Consider the following 26671-nt stretch of genomic DNA (forward strand, 5'->3'; position numbering starts at 1 on the left):
GAAATCCCCAAGTTCTCTCCTCTAGGGTAGCACCACCTCTTGTCTTGCAGATGAAGGATTCACTGATAAATCTCCAGAATGGCATCGGGTCCCGGGACTTCGGGTCAGATCCAGAGGAGAAACGGAAACGTTTCCATTAACAGGCAGGAATGCAGGAGGCCAGAGGACGGTGTGCAATACGTGTAAATAGGATATATAAATATATATATATAAATATATATATATACAGATATAAATATATATATTATATACAGATTTTAAGAGAAAAAAAAAAAAAAGAAAAAAAGCCTAAAGAGGGGAAGGAGTGACCTCCAACACTGGCTGAACTGGAGCGTCTCTGGGAGCGTGGGGGGTGTGTGTGTGTGTGGGAGGGCTGTGCTCTCCCAGCACTGAGGTGTGCTTAGGGCCGTGCCCAGCCCTGCTCCCTGGGCCCGTGCACTGCTCCTCTGTAATATTCCTGGCTGTCTGTCTGTCTGTTTCGTTTTTGTTGTCTCAAAGGGAAGCATCAGCGTGAGTGCCCCCACCCTGTCCCCATCCCCTCCCTGTGCGTGCAGGTCCCTGTTCACTCTATTTATCTCTCAAAGGGGACACTGTCAGCTCCCTCACCTCGCTGGCTTCAGGGCACAGAGGTTTTGGCAATTGCAGTCAATCCCTTGCAAAACTGCTTTGGAGAGGAGGGGGGAGTTGCTGTGGGTCTGTGGAGAGCAGATCCCCCTGGCAGGTCCCTCCTGGGAGCAGCAGTTTGCTGTCAGGGCGGCCAGCTTGGCTCGGAGCAGAGCACAGAGCGTGGCCAAGCTGCAGTCTCTTCCACAGACACTGATTTGCTGTCGTGGATGCTGCACGGAGAGGAGTGTCTGGCCCCAAGGTGTGTGGGAGGAGGAGAGCCACACCTGTGACAGTGTCCCCTTTAGCTGTCCTCTGCTTTCTCTGTGCTTGGGCCCCTGCCCCTGAGCCACCCCTGTGCTGCAGGTCTGCATCGGTGCTGGAATCACCACGGTGGGAGGACCCAAATCTAAAACAGAAAACCAAAATTAGGATTGGTTTGCAACCACTCCCACTACCCAGCTCAGTACATCTCTCTCCTCTTCGTTCACCCAGCCCTTGTCTTGTAAAATCTGTGGGAAAATGGGGAAAGACAAGAGCTTCCTTTCCTTGCCTGGGATAAATTTACATAATTGTATCTATGCAGCAACAGCCATCACTGTGGATATTTACATGACTGCATCTGTAGAGCAACGAGCCTTCCAGAAATCCAGGAGAGGTCAGGAAGGGTCACAGGGACCAAGAGGGGAAAAGCAAAAGGGACCATCAGAGGGTGGCAGGACAGAGCTGGGTGTGAGGCACCTGTGGGGTGTCTCCCATCAGCTGGGTTGTGAAGCCCTGAGAATCACCAGGTGGTAGAGCTGCACTCAGAAAAAGCCAGTGTGCATTTTCTGTTGTTCTGGGGATAATTCCAGACTCCATTAGCAGCCAGATGAGGAAGGAGGGGCAGCTTGGCTGTGCTGTGCAGTGCACAAACTCCACAGGGACTGTGGGGTTGGGATGCAAGCTGCTGCTTAGAGTGTTTAAGAAATGCTCTGGCCTCTTACCCAGCCAGGTAGATTAGGGGAATGTGAGGCTCTCTGTGTCCAACACTGAGATTTTTCCACCTTCTGACTGGCAGGAGGGAGGCAGCTGCACATTCCCAGTTTGGAAATGGTGCAGTTGTAGCTCCTTCAGGGAGTGCCAGGGTCAACAATTGGTCTCACACCATTCTGTACCACAGAATGTCCTCAGTGGAGTCTGAGGAAAGCCCTCTCAAGCTCCCACTTTGCAATTAGGGGAAGGTATGGATGCAGGAAGAAGCTGCTGATTTCTCCCAGGCTGCCTGCAGTCTCCATGACCGAGTGCTAAACATATGCCCCGTGCAAGAGTCACATTTGCAGGAGCATGGATGAAACCAGGTTATCAAAAAGACATTTCAGACTGTGAAAGCAAGGTCCACTTGGGGAAAACCAGAGAGTAATGTGTATTTATGACTATTTATTTAATTTAATGCTGCTGACTACTGTACTGCTCCCTGACTTTTTTCCAGGGAGGCTGCTGTGCAATGAAATTGAGGTGCTAGGGCCTGGGAAGGGCTTTCTGTGGCTCGTTTTCCCCGCTGTGACTTGTCAGACTGTCCCAGAGTCCCCTTTCCCCCATTAGTCAGTCCCACAATTACTAAGCACACAAAATTCCCCTGCTGCTGGAATTTCTCTCTTCTAGAATTTAATTTCAAGCACCAAGCAGGACGAGACAGAGGAAGGAAGCCCTGGGATTCATCCTGCCCATGCCAGGAAAGAGAAAGGAAAGGGGAACCTGGCACGTGGGGGCTCCTCTGCCTGGCTGGGAGGGGTTTGGACATGGGTGGATGGAGACAGAGCAATCAGCCAGGGTCACAGTTCAATGCTGCTGATCAGCATGGGTTGCTCACCAATGTCACATCCTCTTTGTCAGGGAGGCAAGGAACCCTTTTTCTCATCCTGCATGCTTTCTCCTGTGCACATTTCCAGCTGCAGGCTCGGGATGTTCCCGCAGGCTGGGCCCCAGGGACAGAACTGCAAAAGCTCTGTTAAATTAATGTCAGGCCAAGCAGCTGTAGCAATCTCAACACTAATATTTGTTCTGCACATTAAACTGGGTTTTTAACAGGTTTCACACCAATCCTGACACCCAGCAATGTGAAATGTGTCATTAGGAGCATAAGGCTGGTGGACACCAGCCAGAACCTGGTGCTGCAGTGTCCTTCACGCTGAGGGAGGTTTCTCTTGGAGGCCTTAGGGTTTTGGTTTTCCCAGTTATTTCTTTTTCCCACTTGGCAGCCAGTCTGGCTTGGAGTTGGATGGTGTCTTGCTTTGAAAGACAGGTGTCTGCTGAGGAAGGCAGGAGCCTCCCTTAGAATGGAAAATGTAATCCCCTTCTTTCCTAATTACTATGATTTTGATATTAAGGGGGCATTCAGGCAAAGCGATGGGAAAATAGGAATAACAGTTCTTTACTAATATACATTTTATATATATAAGTAAGGCAGGCAAACAACAACAACTCTGGCAGTAACAACACGCAGCAGCAGAACCAGCGCTGTTCTCGGCTCTCGGGCGCTCTCCCCTCGGTGCAGTCGCGCTCGCAGCCGGCAGGGGCTGGGATGGTGTCGCGATCCGCTGATACAAGCCAGGGTCGTGATGGTTCATTTCTTGATCTCAGAGTGCAAAAGGACACAAGGGATTTCGGTCTTAATGAGAACAGTGCACCTTTATTAAGTGCCCACAACACGGTTCCCCGCGGCTGCAGGGGCGCGCTCCGAAATGTAAAAAAAACCCCAAAAAACCCAAAAGAAGGAGTTTTATTGGTATGCATCCTACAGAAGTGGTTACAAGAAATGACCTTGCACTAATCTATCAAAGGAAACATGGAACAGGAGGCAGCCAGCTATGAATAGGATCACCTCTTCTTGAAGCCGTACTTTTTCCTTTCATAGAAAAGATCTGTCTTGGAACTGCCCAGGTTGACGATCTTGGGGCACCCATCTCTGTCCTTCTCCTGCACGGTGCACTCCCTGCAGTAGTAGGCGTCGGACACGCCGGGTCCCCCGCAGATAACGCAGCGGCCCTGGTAGGAGCCGTAGTTGCACTCGTCACAGATGCGCACCAGGCTGCAGGGCCGCACATACGAGTCGCAGATCACCGCACTTGCCGTCGCATTTTTCACAGAGCCTGCCGATCGCCACGCCCGCCTGCTTGCGGCAGAAGATGAGGTCCGGGTGATGCTTGGCCATGGCGAGGCGGTACCCGGCCGGCGCTGCTGCTGCTGCGGACGAGCGAAGGTGCGGGGCAGGGAAAGGCGGGGTCCCGGGTTTTATCCCTGAGGCAGCCCAGCAGATGGTGAGAAAGTCTGTGGTTCGCTGAAGGAGGGTGCTAAAGCAGGGTCCCGATGCAGCGGCCGCTCCAGCGAGCAGCGCTCCGCTCGCGGTAGAAGGAAGGCGGGAGCCTGCAGCGGTGATGGATTCTCCCCGCAGCGAACGCAGCTTCTTTCCCCTCTGAACGCCGAGAGAGCAAGTGGGCTAGGAGCTGTAGTCCACCCCTTTTATCCAGTTCCAATCTCGCGGCATCTCTGTCCTAGCCGAGAAAACCCCAGGGAATAGGAAGGTGGCCAGCTGGGCCACTCCCCCTGTGGCCAGGTCTTTTGTCTTTCTTAAGTGTCCAGTAATTAACGTTATCTTAGCAACGTATTGCTGCTGGGGGCGTGTATGGGAAAAAATTATCTGAGAAAAGTAAAACAAAAAGACAACTCCTAAAACCCCAACAGCTGGGATGCACAATCTTTTATTGCCTCTTAATCTCCCGCAGTAGTAATAGAAAGGAGAAAAGGAAGGGCTTTAAGGCACTAACGGTGAGGGTTTAAACAAAACCTGGGAGTGTTTCACTCCTCTGGAGAGCTGGGATAGGAATCAGCTGCCCCTGCTCAGTCCCAGCTGACAGGTTAATTCCTTCTGGGGCCAGAGACAATTTTGGATTACATTTCCTGGAGGGATCACTCACACTTTCTAGGAGTGAGAGGCCTGAGTAATGTTACAGAGGGTGGTGCCTCTCTCAGCACTCACAGCCAAGCTTGGCTTTCACCATCAGGCTTTTGTTTCTCCCCTTGCTCACCTGTGCCAGAAATGCCACTGGATTCTTGTCACAGCAGGTGCATTTCCCCTCCCAGTCTGATCCTTCCACCTGCACATCTGCTGGGGTTTGATTTGCAGGGTCTGAACAACGACAGAAACAGGGATTTTTTTTAAAAAAAGGGCATTTCTCCAGCCAAGCATGCAAAATAACGCCAACGGCTTGTAGCCTAATTCCTGCCAATGAAGATGCTTCCTGTTGGGAGGAGGGGGAGCAGGAGGCTCTGATCCACCAGGTTGTGACATCCTCACTGATCTTATCTTGGTGCAACCTCACCTCTGATCAAAACACACCCTCCAGGACTTATTTTAGAGCAGTTCTGGCAGCTGGGTTGAGTGGATTTGGGTCCTGGATAGCTGATGGGCAACCAGGCGTTCCCAGAGCAGATACCAGAGGGATCTAGAGCAGCACCTGCCTGTAAAGTCTCTGAAGGACCAAAACCCAGGTTATTCCAGGTGGTGAGCTGCCCAAGGCAGGGGCACTGCTGGGCCTGCACATTCCAGAGAGCAAATGTGGGAAAATGGAGGATAGGAAGGCACCTGCAGTGGGAAGGAGAGGAGTTGGCTGTGGATTAACAGAATAATGAGCTTTTTGGGTGCTCTGCACTTCAGGCACTCTTCAGTCAGAAAACTTTGCTGTTAACTCATACTAACTTCTCCTGACTTCTGTACAAATCCTTCCTGGCTCCCTCAAGTCCTTTTGGAGAAGGGAAGAAAGGCACATGACTTTGATCTCCCCCGAGCTGCCTGTTCTGCTGTGACAGAGGCTGCATTTACACCCAGCTCTGACTGCTGGGTGACACCTGTCAGGAAAATTAATCCACAAACACCAGAGGTTTATGTCCAAAAAGGAGACAGAGGAGTCCTGTTACTTTATTCGAACAAAGGGAGAGGTTATGGGGCATTTCCCCTGGGGTCTCTCAGATTTTTGGGGGGTGCAGCCCCTTTTTTTTCTCCTAATTTCCCAACACACCTAATACCTAAGACTCCCTTCTAATGTATAACCCCACCCCCCCTTTATTACTTTTATCTTAGTTCTCGTGGAATTTATGATTCTTTCCCATTGTTTCTTTCATCTCTCTATCTAATTTCATTTATCAGCAGACCTATAGTTTATTTGTAAACACAAATCTCTTTCTTTCCATTCATTAATCAGTGAAATCCTTCCCATTGTTTCTCTTATCTCGCAGTGCTAGTTTTATCTACCAGCAGGCCCACAGCTTGTTTGTAAAGACACGTCCTTCATTCCTCTCACACCTGACCCTGCTTGGATGCTTCTGATCTTAGAAAGAGAAACCTTAGGGACAGGAAAGGTCTTTAGTGTAATATGGCCCTGGACTGGAAGAGGAAAGGTTTCAAAGCACAAGGCTTTGCTGGATTGGGAGCCCTGAAGGCACAAAACTGCTTCTGAAATAGCTGCATGTAGTGGGAGATCCCCTCTAGGAATGCTAATCCTGGAATGCTCATCCATGTCCTTGTCAGACAGCTTCAGCAGCTACACTGGGTGTAGGTAAGGACAGACTTTTCAGCCTCCTTGGCTTCTCAGCACTGTCCTGGTAGCCACATAGGAGCTTTTCTTTCCCTTTATGCAAGAAGGTAGAAATTTCTTTCCCAGAGAGTGGCAGGAGACACTTTGGGTGTGGGTGCTTGGAACGAGACCTTTTGGATTTGCTCTGTGTGTGTGCTGCAGCAGCTCTTCTCCCCAGGAGCACCGTGCCAGGCAGCACCTGCTCCTCCCAACGAGCACAGGAACAAACTCTCTCCTGATTTACAGCTGGAACTTTCTGGTTCCACATCATGCAGAAAATCAGTCTCAAAATCACTGTTTAAAGCAGCAGTGCCTGGCTCAGGGGAGGCAGCTCTGTCCTGTCTGCCCAGGCAGCTGCTGCCATCCCCAGCTCCTGACAGAGCAGTGCTTCCTGCACTGCCTGCCCAGCTCCAAGGGGCTCTCCCACAGGATCTCTGCCAGGCTGCCACCAACACGGTCCGTGGCACAGCCACCTGGACTCTGACTTAGTCTTTTTAGTCTCAGCACCACTTAAAATACCTGGCAGGGGCTTGCTTACAACACAGCTCAGAACAGAGACTGGAACCCAAGCCCTCGAGGGCCGTGGCTCACAGAACACCTGTACCAGTGTGGTTCCTGTGCTGATTTCCTGGCCCCTTCCCCCGGACATGCTCTGATCTCTGCGCTTTGCAGTCTCCAGCACGAGTCTCTCTGTGCCATAAAACCTCTCCTTTTCTGGATGTGCACACTGGCCAAGTGATCTCCTCGTGTCTTGGGCCACTGCTGACTGAGGCCATTCCCTGATCTAGGCAGACAGCATGGGCTTCTCCTAGCACGGATCCGTGGCATGGCACGCCCTCCTCCTCTCCCACACGTTTTGCAGTGCTCACTCTGGCTTTTCCCTGTCCCCTCCCACCTCTGCTGCTGGACAATCATTCCCCGTGTCACAGATGGTCTGACCTGGTGCTGTCCCTGCCTGCCTTCCCCTCCCGCAGTCTGTATGCTCTTCAAGTGAATGTGGTTTATTTTATTTTTTTTCAGTAGGGAAAAGGACTTCCTTCTGCTGAAGGAATTATATTTGCACATGGCTCGGGGAGGTTCCTCCTCTGGCCGTTTCTGTTACCTCACTCATTTAGGCCAATTCCATTGCTGACGTTAAAGGCCACCTTCCCCGACCCCAACCCTGAGAGTAGGTAGGGAATAAACCCCGATGTGCAGCTCAGGCTCTGGAGCCGCGTCCCCGGCGGACATTGGGGTTTGGGAGAGCGGCTGTTACAGCTTCATCCATCCAGCAGAGAGGTGGAGCCTGTGCCACGCATGTCATCCCCACCTCCACAGTCCCACCTCCCGGGAAATGGCCCTTGGAGAGCAGGGATGGAAGCACCGACCTGGCTCTGGGCTGGACGTGCAGGGAGGGAAGAGCAGCAGAGCAGTGGCAGCGTTACAACCTCCCACGAGGGGCCTGGCGTGGCCGTGGCACCTGGGACATCACCATTCCCCTGGGATTTCATCTCCCACCACGTGCTCCAGGGCTGGAGAAAGCTGCTAAAACCCTGGGCCGTGTTCTCCCCACCTGGATCCCGCAATTCCTGTGCGCAGCTGCCGATGAACGAGAGTCCTACGACCACCACAGGCACGTGCTTCCCTCCTGGAATCCCCTCCAGAGCCCGGGGAGCTGGGGGCTGATGGCTGAGGTGACTCTGGGGTGGGTGGGGGAAGGATTGTGGGTTTGTTTTAGGAGTTGTCCCAACTGTCAGAAACTTTGCGCTGTGCGCAAAAACAAAAAAAACCCTGCGGTTAAAAAACGATACTGGAACGTTCGTGCTGGAATTGTACAGGCTCTGCAGCCAAACCCTGTGTAAGTAGTTAGTACCATGGAAGTACGGTATCAATTAAAAAATCTATCCAACAACCAGCGTGGCTCTTTGTTCTCTTTATTATCCTGCCTGTTCCAGAGTCCCCTCTCCCATTCCAAACACACACACACAGAGTCTTTGCTGGGAGCATCTCTTCCAGGTCTTGATAAATCACTGGTATTTTAATTATTATCCATTTTTCCCTGTGAGATCCTTGAGCAAAACTTTGCATCCCGTTTCCTTCTGCTTGGAACGCCACGTGGCCATGGTCACCCCTGTCTGCAGGAACTGGAAAGGTGAAAGATTTGTCCAAAAGAAGAGCATCTGCAGAAGATGCCTGTGGGATACGGGGAGGTGCAGGACAAGGGGATGGCCCTTCTTTGCCACCTGAGATAGCTCTCAAGAAGTTCTTGGGTTCACTCCCTTTTTGATTGAAGTGTGACACCAGAGAGTGATCCATGGTTCACGGGGACTGAGGAGCAGAGCTGAAGTGGGAGAGAGTTGTCCTAAAAATCACCATGGGCTCAGTGCCATGGCCAGTGCTGGAAACTCCAGAGTTACAACCCAGTCCCTCCTCTGTTGAGTTCAGGATTCTGCCAGGCAAAGTGGGATAGGGAAAAAGATGAGATCCAGCTGAATTCAAAGAGGAGCTGCTTGGATATCCCCTTTGGATGTTAGGTTTTTTGGGAACTGGTGCCCAGACTACGAGTGTGCTTCGTCTGGAAAATGTGCTCCCCTTGCCAGGCTTGGCTCTGGGTTTGGGAGCAATCCTACTACCAACACTGCACTGGAGTAGTTTACTAAAGTTGACACCCAGTCTGAAAAAAGGATTTTGAACAAGTGCCAGCTGGAAATCTGGCCTGGGCCTGACTTACAAACGGGGTAATTTCCATGATTTTAGCAAACACATAAAAAGCAGCAGAACAAAGCAGAGGGGATTCCGTGGGCGGGGAGCATGCCTGGAGTCACGAGCACTTTGGAACTACTTACAAGCGGTCAGTGGAGCAGAACTTGTCAGCTCTGGCAAAGCAGCACAGGCTCCATTGCAGCAGGGATGTCACAGCCTCTGCCATACAACAAACCCAGAGCTTCCCGCCCTGGTCTAACAGCAGAATTCCACCCTGGCCAACGTTTCTGCCTTTTCCCCCCTTCCAATCCCAGCTGCTCAGCTCAACTGATCTACACTGAAGGACAGAAAACGAATTTTACTCTGCTTAACCCTCAGAAAAGGTAAGTTTGCATAGGGAAGATAGGATTTCCAGGGTGATTCCTGGGCAGCAGGGGATCATTTAGGATGAATGCAGACTATTTATACTGGTGATTAATTACCACAAGAGAGAATTAGGATTAACCGGGCAAAGTGGGTGTTTTCTGTCTATCCCTCTAGATGGTGCTGCTACAGCACCGGAGAACTGTCACAGTTACAAAAACTACAACCATTTTACTCGGCTGCCATCCTTCTGTGAGGGCTTTGCATCCTATTTATTTCTCCTGCCTGCCAGCATGAGGCTGCCTTCCTTTCCGGGGTTTCCCAGGAAAAGGTGGATCCCGTACCCTGTCCTGCTGCAGGACGTGGCTCTGCAGGTTCCTCCTGCCGCTGTGTACTCCAGGAGCAAACCTGCTGTGCCAGGCAGGTGGAAGGAGCTGAGCGTTTTGACACTTGATAAATGAGAGGGACGCAGGGGATTCTCATACTTACGTCATCCTGCTTCCCAGCAGGAATAATTCAGGATCCGGATTCTCAATCCCCTCCAGAAGAAAGTGTGAACGTGGCACAGGGACCTGTCCTCACTACACATTTCTAGTGCATTACAGTCTTCACCCTATTCTGCTTGTGCATGGACAGCCCCAAATCCAGAGTGATTTCATTCATTAATTAAATTCTTCCTGTTTGAACACCAGTAAAACTGCTTGGGCCACAGTATGTGGTGGAATAACCCCCTAAGAGAACCTCATTCGCAGTCCTGCAGCTCAGAGCAGCGTGCCATACATACCCTTGACCTCTGCAATGGAGAAGTAGCGTATTTAGCAAATAAAGGTGGTGGTGAGAGCAGCTGAGAAGTGACAGGTAACATTTACAAAGCCATTGAGGTGATGATGGAACCGAAACTGGGGAAGGAGCCGTGCTGCCCACACCCCTGTGCCATTTGCTCAGCGTGCTTCCACAGAGGAGTCCTTCAGCACGCGGGCTGGCACTCGGGATGGGGTCATGGGGCCAAAGTCAAGGCTGTACAGAGTCCAAGGCAAATGGAAGAGAATTTACACTTCCCTGTGTTCCTCCCGACGGCGCAGAGCTCCCCCTCAAACCTGGCTGGCGTGGCGTGGTCCTTCTGTCTTCAGAGCCCCTGCAAGGGAGACAATTCCTCTTGGAGCTCACTGGAGTGAGGATTGCAACAGAGTTAGCACAGGAACTGACGGGAGGTGAACGAGAGAGTAAAAGATCCAGGTTTTAATCTTTAGCACACAAACTCCTTCCTAGATGTTTGCTTTGGAGACAGAGCCCTGACAGTCCTCATGGGCACAGCTGCCCTTGTGCAGGGGAAAATGAAGATTCCCAACTCCACAGCAATGGGCAAAGGAGGCATAAATACATCATGGCCCGTGCTGGTTTGGGGGTTCAAGCAATACAAGTACACCCCACACCTAAAGACACCTGTATTGCTTCTAAGGTCACCGGGGAAGCTCCAGAGGAGCGCAGCCACAGCCCAGGAGTTTCCAGCCCCACCACAGGGAGGCTGAGGGGTGGACAGACACGAGCAGTGACCATTTTCTCATCACCCACCTTGGTGCCGTTCGCTCTGCTGACTCCTCTCTGCTACTCCTCCACAGGCACAGCACAGTTTTCCTTGTTTTCTGATGGAATCGCTAGATAGTCTGTCCTGTAGTTGGAGGGAAGGAGGAGAGCACTCAGTGTAAACCCCAGTTTGGGTAAACTCACTTTTGCTGAATGCCTGGCAGCACCTCTGAGGTAAAAAACGTCACCTGTAGAAGATGCTCACAGTAGGAGCTCCTTGGCAGGAGCAAGCACCAACTCTTCCCTGCTCTGAAATCCTACGCACCCAGCCATCAAAGAGTACAAAGAGTGCTCTAATCCAAGGCAAGTGCTTGGAAAGATGGGAATGGGCCAGGATGAAACCAGACCTTCCAGGAGAGCATCTCCACAGGGTCCAAACCGGGCCACCCTGGAACACCGTGCACTCCCTCCCTGGTGTGTGGCGCAAGGGGGCACAATCTTGGTGTTCCTAAACACTGCGAGGACTTTGGGCAGAGCAAACACCAACCAGACCGTGCCATAGCAAAGTTCAGTCTTCCTGCAGTCTGCTCTGGGAAATGTGAAGAGCTCTTGCAGGTCAGATCTCATCTCCAGGGGTTCCACACTTACGCGTTTTCCTGGGCAGCCTCCTCTGCCTTGGAGACCTTCCTGTAGCAATAGACCATTTCAATCAGCAGCCACAGCGTGAGGAAGACCAGCAGAATATACATCATGATTTCTGAGATGACGGAGGTGAAGTCTTCTCCAGCTGTCGATACAATGAAAATATTAAATAACCCCATCTCATTTCCATGCAGCTCCACAGACGCTTTCCACCCTTGTGTCATCCCTCCTAACCCGCCTTGCCAGAGATCTCCAGGTGCCTTTAGGCTGTGAGGGGGCAAAAGAGAGGGAACTGCAACAGGCAGGGATCCCAGTGCGTGTCTGCAGCGGGATCCAACATGCACAGCCCTGTCTGTGCCACCCCCACATCCTCACGGATTGCTCACCTCTCTTCACGCTCTGTTTCCTCCCCGTGTCCCACTCGCTGGCGTTACTCGGCTCAGTTGTGCCGCCAGCGATTTGTAAGGGATCAAAACACCGAGGTGCTTGTGGGGGAGAGGGAGGGGAACAGGGCACACAAAAGGGCTAAAAGCTCGCGCCCCTCTCTGAAGAGAGCAGCAGAATTCCCAGTGCTCTGTTAACATGCCGGGATTTCAACACTGAACCCAGCAACACCAAGAGGAACAGAAAGACTCGGGAGCACTCCAGAGGGAAGCAGGAGAAGCAGGAGACTGGTATCAAAATGGAGAATGAGTCGTTGTTCCAGGAGGGAGGGGGCGGCAGCAAGGAAACGCTGCGGCTCCCTGGGAAAGGCGTTGCTGTAGCATCCCAGAGCCGCCACGGGAGGAGCTGGAAACCTCTGCTCGCGCCTGCCCAGCTGTGCCCAGCTGTGCCCAGCTGTGCCCAGCTCATCGTGCCTTCCCGCAGTCGCACACAACCAGCCCGTGCCTAAAAAGAGCCTCCAGCCGTCAAACAAGGGACAGGTTTTTCCTCCTAAGCCCCGCGTTTGTTGCTGACAAACTCAGAACCCTCTCCTGCGGTGCTGTGACAAACCCTATCCCCGGGTGACAACACCCACGGCCAGTGACAGCACAAAACACTTTCTGGCAGCCCTTCCTACCCTCCTCCACCACGGTGAGGTGGATCACCCTGGAGCTCTGGAAGAGGGGCCGGTGGATCTCAAACTCGAACTCGCGGGTGATGTTGCAGGTGTAGATGCCTGAATCGTTCAGGGTCACGTTTAGCACAGTGATGGACACGTCCTGCATGTCTTTGCTCCCATTCCACTGTATCCGGCCACTGAAGCGGCTTGGAAATTCGTGGTTCATCTTCCTGTGCTCGTAGATCTGTGAGGAAATGGGAAAGGGTGCTCTGGTTAATCGCTGCCTCGGACAACACCGTGGCATGAGCCAGGGACAGCATCCCCCTCTAGCTACACTCAGGGATGTTCTGAGCTCCCTTGGTAACAGCAGCTATTCATATTCCATCATCCTTTGCCTCAAAATATCAGGTGACTTCACAAAAGACAGGAAAATGAGTTATCAGGAATCCAATATCTCCATCGGAGAGGGAGAAAAACTGAGGCACAGCAAAGCACAGCCACACGTGGACAATGACACAAAAAATCAGCCACGGAACTAAGAACTGGGATTCTGTAGTTGTCGTGGCCAGCAAAGTGCCTGTCGGTCAGTGCAAAGAACCACAGGATATACCCAGTGAAGACAAACAGCCCTTTTTGGGAAGCCCTGGGATGTTCAGCTGAGATGGAAGTGCTGCAGGACAAACATGACCGTGTGACGTTCTGGCTGAGCACCGTCCCCATCGTGGCCCTGCCCGCCCCAGCTCACTTTGGTTGGTGTTCTTTGGGTTGCCACTGGCAAATGGATCACCCAGGGCACTGGAAGTGAATTCCCATCTCATTCCTTAGCCTGGCCCCTTTAGTTCTCAGACAGAAGGAGAATATTTGTCATCCTGCCCAGCCCTGCTCAATCACATACACTGATTTAATGCTTCAGACCCCAGATAAAATAGCTAAAGAAATGTGAGCTCAGCCTTTATCTTGTTCTCCATTTTACCATTCTCTCTTGAATTCCAGCTGCCCCTTATCTGTCCAATTTCCATTTTGATTCACTCTGAAAATCAATTTTACCTTTTCCTGTCAGGGAGCCAGAGCAACTCCCAGAGATCCTCCCACAGTCGGGATAACGCTGCTTTCTCTGAGGCAAAAAGAAGTAAATCCTGTCCTGCAGATTTATTGGAGGCCAATTTGACCTCCAAAAGAACAGCTTTGGGGTTCAGAACTGATTCAGACAAGGGTACCAAGTGTCAGTCATATCTGACATCCTTAGATACTGAGCTTGAGGTACTGAAGGAATGGGACTGGAAATTGGTGTTGCTGAATCTACAGCCCAAATGTTTGAGCTCAAGAACTGATTCTTTTCCTGCCAGGAGTTCACGCTGTGGCCAGGTGTGGAAATGGGATAAGCAAGGAAAGAAATGGAAAGGGCTTGGGTGCCAGACATACATACAGGCTCATCCTTTCCCCCATTGGGCCTGTAGAACCATTCCACCACCGTGGTGGCCGTCACCTCTTCCCTCTTCATGCAGGAGATGCAGAGCAGCTTCATGTCGGTCCCTTGGACAGCCTCTGTCTCAGATGGGACTTCCACACACACTGAGGAACAAAATCCAGCTGGGGGAGAGGAGCAGCAGAGAAAGAAACATTAAGACAGAATTAGAGAAACATCAGTTATTCACATCTTGGCATTAATGTCCCCAGAGGAAATGGTTTGATTTATTACTAGCACTGCCTGATAACAGATTAAGTCTCAAATGTCAGATTTTACCAAGCTTCCTTCTCTGAGATATTAATAATTCATAATAATTAACAGAGGGTGAACACTTCACACAGACTCACCTCTCCCAGCATCTGCTTTGCCATAACTTTCATCTTTCCCTGGTAATTAATGCCACTTTAAAGGCATTGTTCATTCCCTCCCATGCATGCTGGGCATGCTCTTGTTAGAGCAGCAATTACAGTCTGGGATGAGGGGCAGCCCAGAATTCCAGAGTGGAGGAACAGCTCGCTCTTTGTGCTAAGCTGGAAGGTCTGGATGCTTTAATTCAGCAAAAGCTGGGAGGGTCCAGCTCCCTTCCTGTCCCTGGGCTCCATGGGCACTACTGGGAACCAAGGGGCTTGGACAGGAGTAAATTTGGCAGCGGGAGGAGTTATTGATTTCCCAGGCATTCCTGCTCAAAACGCTTCCAATCAAAGCTGTGCTAACGCTGGCAACTCTCAAATCCTGCTCTTGCAAAGAGGGCAGAAATCGTTGCATGTGAAGCCACACGCTCGAGCAGAAAGGGATCGTTTGAGTACGACATCTCCAACCAAATCCCTGCTGACATTTGTCCCCTGGGCTAAACAATCCCAGGCTCTGTCTGTCCAAGGCTGTCTCCAGAGCCCAGACGCTGACTTTGCTGGCTGCTCCCTCCTCCCCAGCCTCTGAGGCACCATTAACCCACTCTCTCAAGCAACATATTATCCCGGGACTATTCCTGGAAGCAGCCTGGTTCCAGGTCTCCTGTACTACCAGCTCCACGGGCAGCAGCAGCTTTCAGGGAAAAATAAGGAAAAAGCTCCTGGATCCTGCTTTACTCTGAGAAAGGAAATCTGTACACACAGACAGGCACCCACACACAGGGCTGAAGGCACACGCGCATTAAATGTGGCAAAACCGCCCAACCTTTTCCCATGGCAGGAATCAAACTGCAGTTGCAATCGATTGATTAACTCCAGTTTACACAGACTGCACGGAAAACCGGCACTAAACCAGCGCTTAGCGGGCTGCACACCCTCCCCGAGGCAACTCGATGTTAAATCCCGCTGCAAACCCCAGACCACCAGCAATCAGTAAGGGACCAGCACATGCTTTGTGCCGTGACTCTGCTCGGCACTGAGGTGTTTTCTCCGCTCGCGTTCACTCCCTCACACTCACACTAACTCTGCACGAGCGTAATTCCCTTCTCCCGGCAACAAAAAAAGCCACTCGGAGGGCAGGCGTGAAGGGAGCATTCTCCCTTCTTTACGGCAGCATCCCGAGCGCCGCAAGCCCCAGGGGTGCCGGGGTGGAGGCGACAGGGAACGGCAGCACCTACCCCAGAGCAGCAGGGCGAGCGCGGCCGCGCAGAGCAGCCGCGGCAGCGCAGCCATTGTTCCGAGCCGGGCCGGCGCTCAGGCTCCTCGGCAGGATGCTCTTCCCCCGCTCGCCGTGCTCCCGGCGCAACAGGATGCCGGGCGAGGAGCGGCCGGGCCGGGCGCGGTCCGGGGGCTGCGCTCGGCCGCGGGGGCGGCAGCACCACGGACAGAGCCCGGGCCCGGACAGCTCCGCCGGCTCCGGGGCTCCGCGGGCGCGGCCGGCGCTGCGCAGGGCGCGGGCGGAGCAGCAGCGGCGGCGGAGGATCAGCGGCGGTGGATCAGCGGCAGCGGCGGTGGATCAGCAGCAGCAGCGGCAGCAGCAGCAGCAGCAGCAGCAGCAGCAGCAGCAGGTGCCCCGCGCCGGGAGCGGCTCCGCGGGGCGCGGCCGCGGCGCTGCTGTTCCGCGGGCTGCGGGGCGCAGCGCCCGGCGGGGAGGATGCCGAGGATGCTGGAGCAGCCCGGGCGGGGGGCACGGCCGGCACATGCGCGGCCGCCTCCCCGGCCCCAGGCGCGCCGGGCTCCTCCCGGCTCAGCTCAAGCAGCCTGGGGCTCCGGGGGTCCCGCGGGCAGCGCCCAGCTTGGCTGGAGACATATCACACAGAGGCTATCGCACAATCGTGGGGTGTTAAGGCGTTGGAATGGACCTTAAAGCTCATCCAGTCCCACCCCCTGCTGTGTGCGGGGACAACTCCCACCAAGCCACATCCAGCCTTCCAACACGTCCAGGGATGGGGCAGCCAGAACCTCCCCGGTCACCCTGTCAACACCCTCACAAAACAGCGTTTCTTCCCAAAATCTGAATTTCCCCTCTTTCCATTTGTAGCCCTCACTCCTTGTCCTGTCTCTAGAGATCAACACCGCAGATCAGCATCACTGTCCTGCCTCCAAAAAAAGCCAAGGGGGGGGAAATGGGGGGAGTTATCCCTGCAGGGTCACAGAAAGGCCTCTGCTGCTAATAAGTTTAATACTAACATTTGCACAGCTCTGAAGGTCAGAGTTGGAAATACTGGGAAATCCTCTCGCCTCATGTTCCTGTCTGATTCCAGGGAATTTAATGCCAGCAGCAGGCTGGGCTTTCTCTCCTTGGATGGGGGCCACCATGCCCTGGAGAGCTTCTGCAGCTTTGAAGGTCACAGTGGACAGAGAGGGGGAAATGAAGCGTTTGTTCCATGTGCTCCTTTTAAAGCACCTGCAGCTCGATACACAGCACAATCTATGGAGTTAAACCTGGCCAGCCCCACCAGAGAGTGACACTGGAGCAACTGCCAGTGCCAGAGCTCAGCGTGCAGGTGGCCAGACCCACCCGGAGACGTTTGCAGCCAGCAGAAAGCATCAGCTTCAGCTGCACCCAGGCTCTCGGCTGCGCACACGCCACTGGTGGTGGCCACTGCCACAGCTCCGTGGCCTCCCAGGGGTGGACACAGGGGTTTGGTGCTGAAGGCACACACGTGAGATCAGGTCCCCACACTGCTCGAGTGGGCACAGAACAAAGCCAACACTTTTTCTAGACATCATCTAATTGTGTTTGTGTCAGCAGGCTGCGTTCATCATCTGCCAATAGCCACACGCAGCAGCTGCCTGCACGTCACCCTTCACGGGCTCCGGTGACTGCTCCAAGTAATTCCCAGCTAAGGACACCCTCCTGAGCCCTTGTTCTGCCTCACGGTGCTGACTGCACCGGTTGCTCTGCCCTGTTCCAGCCCACGGCAGACTGGGATTCCTGAAACCTTTGCAGCCTGAAGTATTCCAGCAGGGGCTGACCAAAGCCACACGCTGGCTGTCAGGTTGTCCTCGCTGTCCCCTCTGCTCCCAGGCTTCTTTGGGTTCCTGTGCACTCTTCCAGCAACCCACCAAAAAAACCTCAAACCTATTTAATGTACCTCCAGGAGCCAGGTGTGACCAGGGAGACCAACAGCTGGCAAGCTGCTGATGCCAGCACCACAATTCCAATCCCCCCTTAGAAGTCCATCATGGATACAGAGATCTTAAAATCTGACTTTTCTCCCTGGGAAGACAGAACAGCAAACATGATACCCAGAGCTGCATGAAGGACACTGAGCCATTTCTTTTGTCCCATTGCCCCTCGTTATCATCACAACACCACGAAGGGAAGGGCAGGTTAAGCCACGAGGATTTGCTCCTAACCCTTCTGGAACAATCCATCCCATGCACGGCAGATGAGTGCTGGGGGTGGGTTTTTTATGGGCACAGAAGCTTCTGGACAACGTCCCCAGCTCTCTCCTTTGACAACCACCTGTTCCACAAAGCGCCATGGAAATCACAGCTATTCCCAGGCAGCCAGGTGCTCTGCCAGAATGCAGAGCAGGGATCAGCAGGGCTGCACTGTTTGTGCTGCTGCAGCTCTAATTACATCTATTACGGAGACTTCTGCCAGGGATGAGACACGGGGGCCAAGAGGATTAAGAGGAAGCAGCAGCTCTACCACACTGAGTCAGTCAGAGCCACTGAGTGACCCCCCAGCCCTGTCTGCTCCTGCCTGCGGCTCCCCAGGTAGAAACAGAAGCCTTTTCTCCCCTAACCCCAGGCACTCCAGAACCCGCCTGCCAAGCAATTCAAATTACAGTGGCAAACATCCTGAAAAAGTCATGAGCTTTCCCTCAGAATCACTCATGTACCAGCCTCAATTACTTCATTCCAGACCAGCGTTGTAGCTGCTATTTAAAGAAGGGAAATGGGGCCCTGAGGTGAAGAAAACTTCAGGTGAAACTGGCCTTGGATTTGGGTGGATTTTGAGATGAAAAGTTACAGGACAGGGAGGTCACAGCCTCTTCTGCTGCTCTGGAGAGGTTTTTTCTTCACCTGTGATTCTTCACCTTGAGCCTGCTTCTTGTACCACAGACAAGATCCAAGGTGACTTGGAACAAGTACCTGTAGCCCATCCAGTTTCCTAACCTGCCACAGCCTGTGCTGGGTTTTGTTTTCAAAGCAAACTTCCCTGGGCTCGCTCAGAGGGACTGAATGAAAGGATAAGATCATTTCACTCTTGCTACAATCTGGGAACCACTCCAATGTCACCCCGTGCCTGTTTAGGACAAGCAACGAGCACCTCCCTGCCCTCTTCAGGGAGACTTGCAAATGAATGGGATGTCACACTGCAAGCCTGTTTTAATTTTGAGCACTGCACAAGCGATGGAGAGCAGAGATTCTTCCAACCCCATCCCACGCCAGGATGATGCACAAGCTGCTCCTCCCTGCTGCCCCAGCCCTGGTGCCTCCAGTGAGCTGGCCAGAGGGCAGGGGTGGCCTTTAGGGCACCACAGAGGGCACTGGCACTCCAGGGGAAATGGGGAAGGGGATGCAACGTTGAGAGAGAGAAATCTTGACTGTTGAGGGAGAAATCTCTGCAAGAAGCGGCCCAAGTTATCATGCGGGAGTTGCTATGGCAACCCACCCAGTTAATGCTTCACAGGAGGAAAAAAAAGAAAAAAAAGGCTGAAAAGGCTGGCACTTGTGCACAGGCACAACAAGACGAGGAGATAAAAATAATTTCAGCACCCTGCCCCCACTAATCCCTCACTGTCATGGTCCCTGAGGCTGGGATAGGGCAGTGGGAACGGAGCCCTGCGTGTCTGGGCTCCCTGGCACGGCCACGTCGGCAGCTCCCTCTGCCATCCCCATCACATCGGCTCGGCCCCTCCTGGCTGCCGGGGGCCAGAGCACGGCCACTGCCGGCATCAGCTGCTCCCAGACCGCCGGCCCAGCCCTCCAGGGCTCCCACACCCAGCCCTGCAACCCCCGAGCCTCAAAACCGAGAGACTTCCTTTGTACTTCTCACTGCTGCTCCCCCCCATCAGCCTCCAGCCAGGGTGAAATGAGCAGGGGTTTGCAGAGGAGCCTTGCAGGATAATGAATGCCAATTTAGAGATGTTGGATTTAATAGATGTAGGCACCCTTCCCACGCACTCCAACATCCGTGCGACACAAATCCATGGCAAGGAAGGGCTGCTCTGGTTGCCTTCACGGGGTGCCCCGGGGGGTTGGAAAGGCTCATTCAGTTTTCTCTCCACACTCTAAGGTTTAAAACCATGTACCTGCCAACACCTGGATCCTCTGAATGTTCTAAACGAGAGGCAGCTCCAGCTTTGCTCTTCACACACCTTTACACCTGCATTTCCAGCTGATGCACAGATCCGATGCTGGGGACTTGATCTGCAGTTTCCAGCCCCTTCCCACCCCATATTCCAGAGGGTAGGTCCTCATTAATGCCTTAAGATGCAGGTGCCCAGGGTGCCTCTGCTGCCCAGCGTGCTCTCCCCACACAAATACCCGCCTGCATTTGTGTTGCACCTTTTTTTTTTTTGCCAGATCTACCTCCCCATGGAACGTGGCAGGGTGTGAATATCCCCACGACTCCTGAAAACTCTGCTCCATCCTGAGCAGCCTCTGTGGTTTCTGTCACAAGCACACTGCAGGACCTCTCTCCATTCGATACAGACCATGCTTGTTCTTGATTTACTGCTCTCCCTTCCTGCTTCCCCTGAGGGCCCACAAGTCACGGTGCCTTTGCCATCCCTCTCTCCCAGAGAAAACCCGGAGGCGTGTTCAACCTCCTCTATTTATCCTTGGCTCTGGGGATTGTTTTTCCATCAGGACAAAGAACGAGAAGGGCTGGATTTCTGTGAGCCCTCCCCTCTGTGAGCAAGAAGTGGCTGCCCCTGCGAGCAGCCTGCCCTGCCTGTGAGCATTCCCTGAGCGTTCCCTGCCTCCCAGAGCCAGGGAAATGCTTCCTCAGATGAGGAGCAGCCTCACGTCAGGCAGAGCCTGCGCATGCACGGAGGCCTCGCAGGGTCAGGGATTCCTTGGAACAGCAGCCACGCTCCACAGGCTGAGCTCAGAATTCCCCCCTCCATGTCCAAGACAAGCACAGAGCACATTCCTGCACGCTGCAAACACGTTGTGGTCATCAATTAAATAAACAATTCTTTTCTCTCCCCCTAGAGCTTTAATAGAGGCTGTACTTAGAGGAGTGTTGTTGTATACATCCTGGAAATTCTAAGCCCTGGTGTCCCTCCAGGTGCTTTTGGGCATTGTTTTCTGGGACTGGATGCCAAGAAAATCAAGCAGTGCCTGTGCAGGTAGAGAAGCCTTTGTGTCCATGTCCAAGACAAGCACAGAGCACATTCCTGCACACTGCTAACACATTGTGGTCATCAATTAAATAAACACTTTTTTTCTCTCCCCTCAGAGCTTTAATACAGGCCGTATTTAGAGGAGTGTTGTTGTATACATCCTGGAAATTCTAAGCCCTGGTGTCCCTCCAGGTGCTTTTTGGGCATTGTTTTCTGGGACTGGATGCCAAGAAAATCAAGCAGTGCCTGTGCAGGTAGGGGAGCCTTTGTGTGCTGGCACCGAAGGGCTGCTTTACCCATCCCAGCCTAATGAGGTGGCACTTGCACGGATTTGCTTTTAGGCCTCTCCTCAGCTCGTTCACCTCAGCACTGGTTGGAAACCCATTAGCGTGTCAGGTTGCCACACGTATTCATTCACATCTGCTCATTTAATTTCGGGATTCTCGCTGCTTGTAAAACACTCAAGAGCCTCAATTAGTTCAGCTCCGTGTGACGATTGCATTTTTGTGGAGAAAAGCTTGTTCAGGAAATGTCACTGTCTTACCTTGGCTGCTGCTTTTCCTTAAACAAGATTAAAGCTGAATCTCCTCCCAGCTGTTAGTAAACATGGACATAAATCATCTTCAAATCCCTTAAGAGACCAGGAGAATTTGCAATGGAGACTTTTGGTTGGATGCCCCTTATTGCTTTGCACAATCAGCTCTCCCATTGTGAAACAGAAACTTTTTGGGTTTTGGCTGCGTTCTGCACCCTCCATCTGTGGGCTTCCAGCTTTGTCTTCCTCGTAGCACATTGTCAGCATCTTTCATCTAAAATGACAAACACATTTGCAGTAAATTAGACACCACAGAAGAGAGGGAGGGCGAGGGAGGGCGAGGGAGGGCGAGGGAGGGCGAGGGAGGGCGAGGGAGGGCGAGGGAGGGCGAGGGAGGGCGAGGGAGGGCGAGGGAGGGCGAGGGAGGGCGAGGGAGGGCGAGGGAGGGCGAGGGAGGGCAGTTTTCCAGCTTAAGCACAACAGAATCGAAAGGTTTTTTGTTTTCTGTCAGTGAGGAACATCTCCCTGGTCATATTTAAAGGCACTGTGTAAAACAGCAGAAGCTACCCAGAGCCTTGAATCTCTAAAATATCGTTTTCTTCCCCCGAAACACGGATTTTCCAAAGGGAATTCCTTGCTGGCACTTCAGTGTCTAAGCAGGCACCTCCTCCTGGCTGGGTATTCTGCTATAGTTTGCTTATTTTAGTGGTGTTTTATTAACTTTAAACGAAGAAACAATTAGAAAAAAACCAACAACAAGCAATTTAAAGCCATCGTAGGTTTCCATCCCGAGCCCAAATAATCCGAGGGAAGGAGAGATTCGATGGAGAAATGCCTGGGTGGGGTTACGTGGGACGGGAAGGAGCACACCCGTGTGTGTGTGTGTGTACATCCATGTCCCGCTGCGGGCGGAGGGAAGCGTTCCCGGAGCTGTGCGGTGCCGGAGAGCCCTGGCAGCATTCCCGCATCCCCGGCAGCATTCCCGCATCCCCGGCAGATAGCGCTGTGCCTCCGGGGCCAGCCGGGCTGCGCTCCCAGCCCCGACACACCTCAGAGCCCTGTGTCCCTGCCCTCCTCCTCCTCCTCCCGGCCGCACCTGCTGGCACTCCTGTCCATTACCCAGCGCAGAGAGTCCCCGCCGCCCACAAGATGCTGCACAAAGCCCGGACTAAGGGCTCGGTGCAGCCTTTCTAAATCCCAGGATTTAGCGACTGAGATCTTCAGCTGGAAATCACTTCTCTAGGAAAACTCTTTAATTTGCCTACAAACAGCTGAGGTGTCTGCATCACACCTTTTCCCCAGCTGCTGGGAAACGCTACAGAAATACATCAATTCTCTTCAAAAAAGCGCCCAAATTGCGGGTGCAAATCTACATTCAAGTGTCACATGGCAACTAATCAGCCGCAGTAATTAATATGTGGTGAGCAAATGCAAATTGTCCCTTTCCAGACCAAAGATTTGGGCTTCTTGATTTAGCAAAGCCAAGAAATGTCTGCAACAGAACAGCTCTGACACATTCTAAAAGCATCTGGCCATAAAGGACTTAAGTGATGCATCATCTCCGAACAACCTTCAGGACTGCATTTCCACGGCACAATAAAAGCGAGAGGGATGCAGAAATTCCTCTCCAGCCTGAGCCCTGGCATCCAGTACCAACCCTGCTCCACTCCATGTGCTTGCCTCGCCGTCCTCTCCTTGCTCCTCCTGCTTCCCCTCGCTCTCCCGCAGGAATGGTTTTCTTGGGAAGGCGCAGGGAGTAACTCAATTCCAGCAGCAGAGCATCCCCAAAGTAGAGCCAGCAGCCAGGAGTCACGGAATTGCCTGGAGGCTGCTGTTCCAAGGGCAGCTGGAACGAGGTCAGCAGCTCAGGCCGCTGTTTTGGCAAGGATTAAAATTGGTGCCAGCTGCCAGCGATGTGTGGAGGATGGATCAAGGGATCCAGGAGCGTTCCTGGCCCTCATGGGGCCGTGATTGCCTGTCCTCCCTCAAAATTAACACCACCAAAGTCACCTTTTTGGGTGGTACTTTGGAAAAACAGAAGGAAAAACTTTTCCTTCTGGTGCTGGAGATGCTCCAGGACAAAGGGACACTGTGATGGTCAGTCCTGATCACCCTCACTCACAGAGAAATGCAGACTATCAGCACCATGCTCCCAGAAGGTGGTTATTGTGAGCACAACTTCCCACTAAGGGGAAAAATACAGGTTTCTTTTTTTACTCTCCTGAGAGAATGAAATTTTATCGGCTACTTTCATAACATTATCTTAATGCATACATTTGAATTATCAAAATGGAAACCACTTGGGCTCTAATCTCTTTTTCTTCCCTGCTTGTGTAGATTCAGCACCAAAGGATCCATGTCCAGGTGCAATCAGGCAGTGATAACAGCTGAGCTGTGACCGGGAGCCACACTGATGATGGCACAGAGAAAACACAATGCAATGTATTCACACTGATAAAACCTTTTATATAAAAGTGGCTATCTCGGGAGTATCCACAGGGCCATAAATGCCCAGGAAGAACGAAGAGAAAGGTCACTGGTGTGACCCACTAAGCACAGCCATTCCCATTCCAATGGCACTACACAGCACCAGTCCCAGCAGGACAGGAGTTATTAAATTCTGACCATTCCTGCACTAAGGGTGCTCACAGCACATCCACAGCACCTAATTCAGACTCACCTCATGCAGTGCAAACGATCCTCGATTACAAACATTTCTGGAAGTACAGTTTTCATTGGAAAACCCCAGATCTTTTATATTATCAAGGCTTTTCTGCACAGGATCAGCAGAGCAATACTGGGAGGCTGAGGAAGGCAGAGCTCAGAACCCTCGGGGATGGTGAGCAAACCACGGGGAGATGTCCACTTTTTGTCAGAATTGTGTTTGAACAAAGCCTTTGGGGGGAGAGGAAAAAATTACCTTTTTCTATAAAACATAGAAGCTTTGTGCCAGAAATTTCATTACAAAAAGAGCCAAGCAATGAACTATAAAGAGCCCTGAGAGACGTGCTCAGTCAGCAGCACTAAATGGGATCTGTTTGTCAGCAAGGATCAGGTTCTCATCTCCTGCACGGAACCCTTGTCCGTGTGCTCCACCACGGAGGGCAACTCCCTGTCCCCGGCCAAAAGTCCTTCCTCCTCCTCCCTCCCATCCCGATGCAAATCAGACAAGGAATGGCACTTCTCTAGAAAGGAGGTGTTCCACAAAAAGCCTTTTTCTCACATACCACAGGCACCACCACCCTTTCCCAGCACCTCAGGGCAAAAACACACAAATAAATACCAAGCGTCTGTTTCTGCGAGAACCGAGCAATGAAGCACATTAGTGCACGCTCTGAAGGCACAGGCGTGAAGCCATTTCTGAGGCAGCTGCAATAAAACTTCACACATCCTCGAGAAAAGCTGGAAGCTCATTTCAATTTAGAGAGAAATGCGATCTCTGTAAAATGCCAGAGAGCTCCTCAGCTGGAATGAAGAGTATTAAGTATTAAGAGTATTAAGGATGATTTTCTTTTCCCAGCTCCTGTGGGGTCTATAAATATTGAATTTGAAAGATGGAGACAACACAGACAAGGAGAGTCAATGCTGCACCTCCTTCTGGGTTCTGCGGGCACTGGCTGTACATCCACCAATAAAATAATAAAGTCCTTTATCTCCTGAACCCACGGGGTGTCAAACCCTCCCTCCCAGGAGGAAGAGTGGAAACAGGGGTAAAGCAAGATGAGGTGATTTGCTCAAGGCCACACATTAAACCTGGGCTTGGGGTGAGGGCCCTGCACTTCCCGTTTCCTGCTGTAATGACCAGTTTATGGCACCTCCGCCCCCTCAGTGACCCCCATTCCTTCATTGCTGCCCCATGACCGCACCAGGGCTGCTTTAGCAATGTCAGTCTCTCCCCTTCCCTTATTCATCTTGCTCAGCAAAAACCTCCTCACCTCATTTCCCTTTCTAGGCAGAGCTTTACAGGCACTTCCCCACCTCATAACGTGCTCCTGGAGCAGACAGGAGCCAACGCACAGCAGGGAGCACTATAGTGCTTTAAAGTACTGAAAACTTTTGTCTTTTTAACTCCAGAGAGTTCTTCACTGACTGGGTTCCAGCACTAAAATCAGCTTTCCTCTTGGCAATATGTTTCATGGTGGTTTTTGTCCTCTTCCCACGCATTTCTCCTTCTTGAGGCATCAAATCACCTGCATTTCATGATTTACAAGGTATTAAACACGCAAATAGCCACAATTCCCTATAAGCTGACTCCATGTCCTGCTAATTTAGTGTTTTCCAGCTAAAAATGCTCACCAGGCAGCTTGAAAGACATCCCACAACTCGCACTCGGCACGGAATGGAGCAAGGCTGACCCCAAGTCTAGGAATCCATGGCGTGATTCCAAACACAGGCTGAGGTTTTCAGGAAGATCTACTGGAGCCAGGAACACTTCCAGCAGGGTATAGATCCTCCTGTGGGTTATTTTAGTCTCAAAGCCAAAATGCTGCCTCAGGAGGTTCATACAGGACAGACAAAGCTCTGAGGAGGAGCTGCCTCATTGGCTTGTCCTGGTTTTACTCCAAGTATTGGCATCGTCACCAAAGGGATCTGCTCATGCTGACAATGGCATTTCCTGATCCCATGGAAGCTCTATCCCAGAAAATGACAGAGCTCAGCTCACTTGGAAGGGTCCAACCCAAACCCCAGCCCTGTCTGGCCCAGCAGATCTCAGGTTTAGCCATGGAAAGAACCTGCCTTTAATCAGAGCAGGAAAAGTCCCCAGGTGCAGGATAACATTGCTAGTTCATAATTCCTTATCTCCAGCTGTTTTAAAGCTAATTTAAAACCACTTCCTTAGAAAAATAATAATTTGTGCTGATCCCCCCCTCACCAATGTAATTATTAAAAATTTGAAAAACATGATGCAGTTTAAATTCCACCAACTCGTATTTCATGGGGTGGCTCTAAATTCCTCAAAAATCTCCCTGAACACCAAAATGCAAATTCCTTTCAGCTCCAAATGTAATAAAATGACAGTGCCACCAGACTGGATGTGCCAAACTGCATCCAAGAGCTGAGCAGCTGCTGAGAGGAAACTTCAGAAGGGAAAAAAAGCAGGAGAGAGAGACGTGACTAAAGCGGGCTGTGGGAGAAGCCGAAATTCCTGCTCACGAGAAATGCCTGGAGGCATGGAACAGCAGACCCCAACACTCACCTCGGCAGCAAGAAAGGTTTCTTGGGAAAGGAGCTGTTTTGTTGCCTCTAATGAGGTCAAGCCAGCCTTGGCTTCCACTGGAATTTCCTCCTGCAACCCCAACAAAGCTCCCCAGCCTTTGCCCGGAGCCGCTCACATGTGCTGGAGGTTCTTGTTTGTGGTGCAGCTGTCGGAAGTGGGGAGGAAGCAGCATTCCCACAATCCCATCTCCATCAGCAGCTGCCTGTGCCTTATCAGCCACCTGCCTCACATGGCTGGAAATACTTTCCATGAGGAGGCAACCGGCAA

At 52.1% G+C, this 26671-nt stretch overlaps 3 protein-coding genes across 19 annotated transcripts in view; 1 reads left to right on the top strand and 2 right to left on the bottom strand.

The window, feature by feature from the left end:
- Positions 1 to 8106, top strand: part of GRAMD1B (GRAM domain containing 1B) — a 90494-nt gene extending 82388 nt beyond the window's left edge. For all 16 annotated transcript variants that reach the window (XM_019288509.3, XM_039564947.1, XM_019288510.3 and 13 more), the window contains one exon: positions 51 to 8106. In XM_019288509.3, coding sequence (XP_019144054.2) covers positions 51 to 140 — 90 coding nt within the window. In that variant the 3' untranslated portion in view covers positions 141 to 8106. The remainder of the gene's footprint in view (positions 1 to 50) is intronic.
- Positions 3446 to 3818, bottom strand: LOC104692115 (PHD finger-like domain-containing protein 5A). Its single transcript, XM_019288521.2, is given in 2 exon segments — positions 3446 to 3705; positions 3707 to 3818. Coding segments are annotated over 2 exon segments (333 nt in total). The 5' UTR covers positions 3797 to 3818; the 3' UTR covers positions 3446 to 3462.
- Positions 8107 to 8112: 6 nt separating the features above from the next.
- Positions 8113 to 21408, bottom strand: SCN3B (sodium voltage-gated channel beta subunit 3). Of its 2 annotated transcripts, none has more exons than XM_010403890.4 (6): positions 21196 to 21408; positions 13895 to 14058; positions 12487 to 12712; positions 11433 to 11571; positions 10833 to 10929; positions 8113 to 10395 (listed from the first exon to the last, which is right to left on the bottom strand). In XM_010403890.4, the coding sequence occupies exons 2-5, from the start codon at positions 13991 to 13993 to the stop codon at positions 10866 to 10868; spliced, it is 528 nt and encodes a 175-aa protein (XP_010402192.1). In that variant the 5' UTR covers positions 13994 to 14058; positions 21196 to 21408; the 3' UTR covers positions 8113 to 10395; positions 10833 to 10865. The 2 variants fall into 2 exon arrangements, with proteins under 2 accessions (XP_010402192.1, XP_039420888.1); XM_039564954.1 differs by lacking the exon at positions 21196 to 21408 and adding an exon at positions 15522 to 15767.
- Between the last annotated feature and the right edge of the window lie 5263 nt (positions 21409 to 26671).

The sequence above is a fragment of the Corvus cornix genome, chromosome 24 (genome assembly GCF_000738735.6).
Source record: "Corvus cornix cornix isolate S_Up_H32 chromosome 24, ASM73873v5, whole genome shotgun sequence".
In the NCBI taxonomy this organism is placed as follows: domain Eukaryota; kingdom Metazoa; phylum Chordata; class Aves; order Passeriformes; family Corvidae; genus Corvus; species Corvus cornix.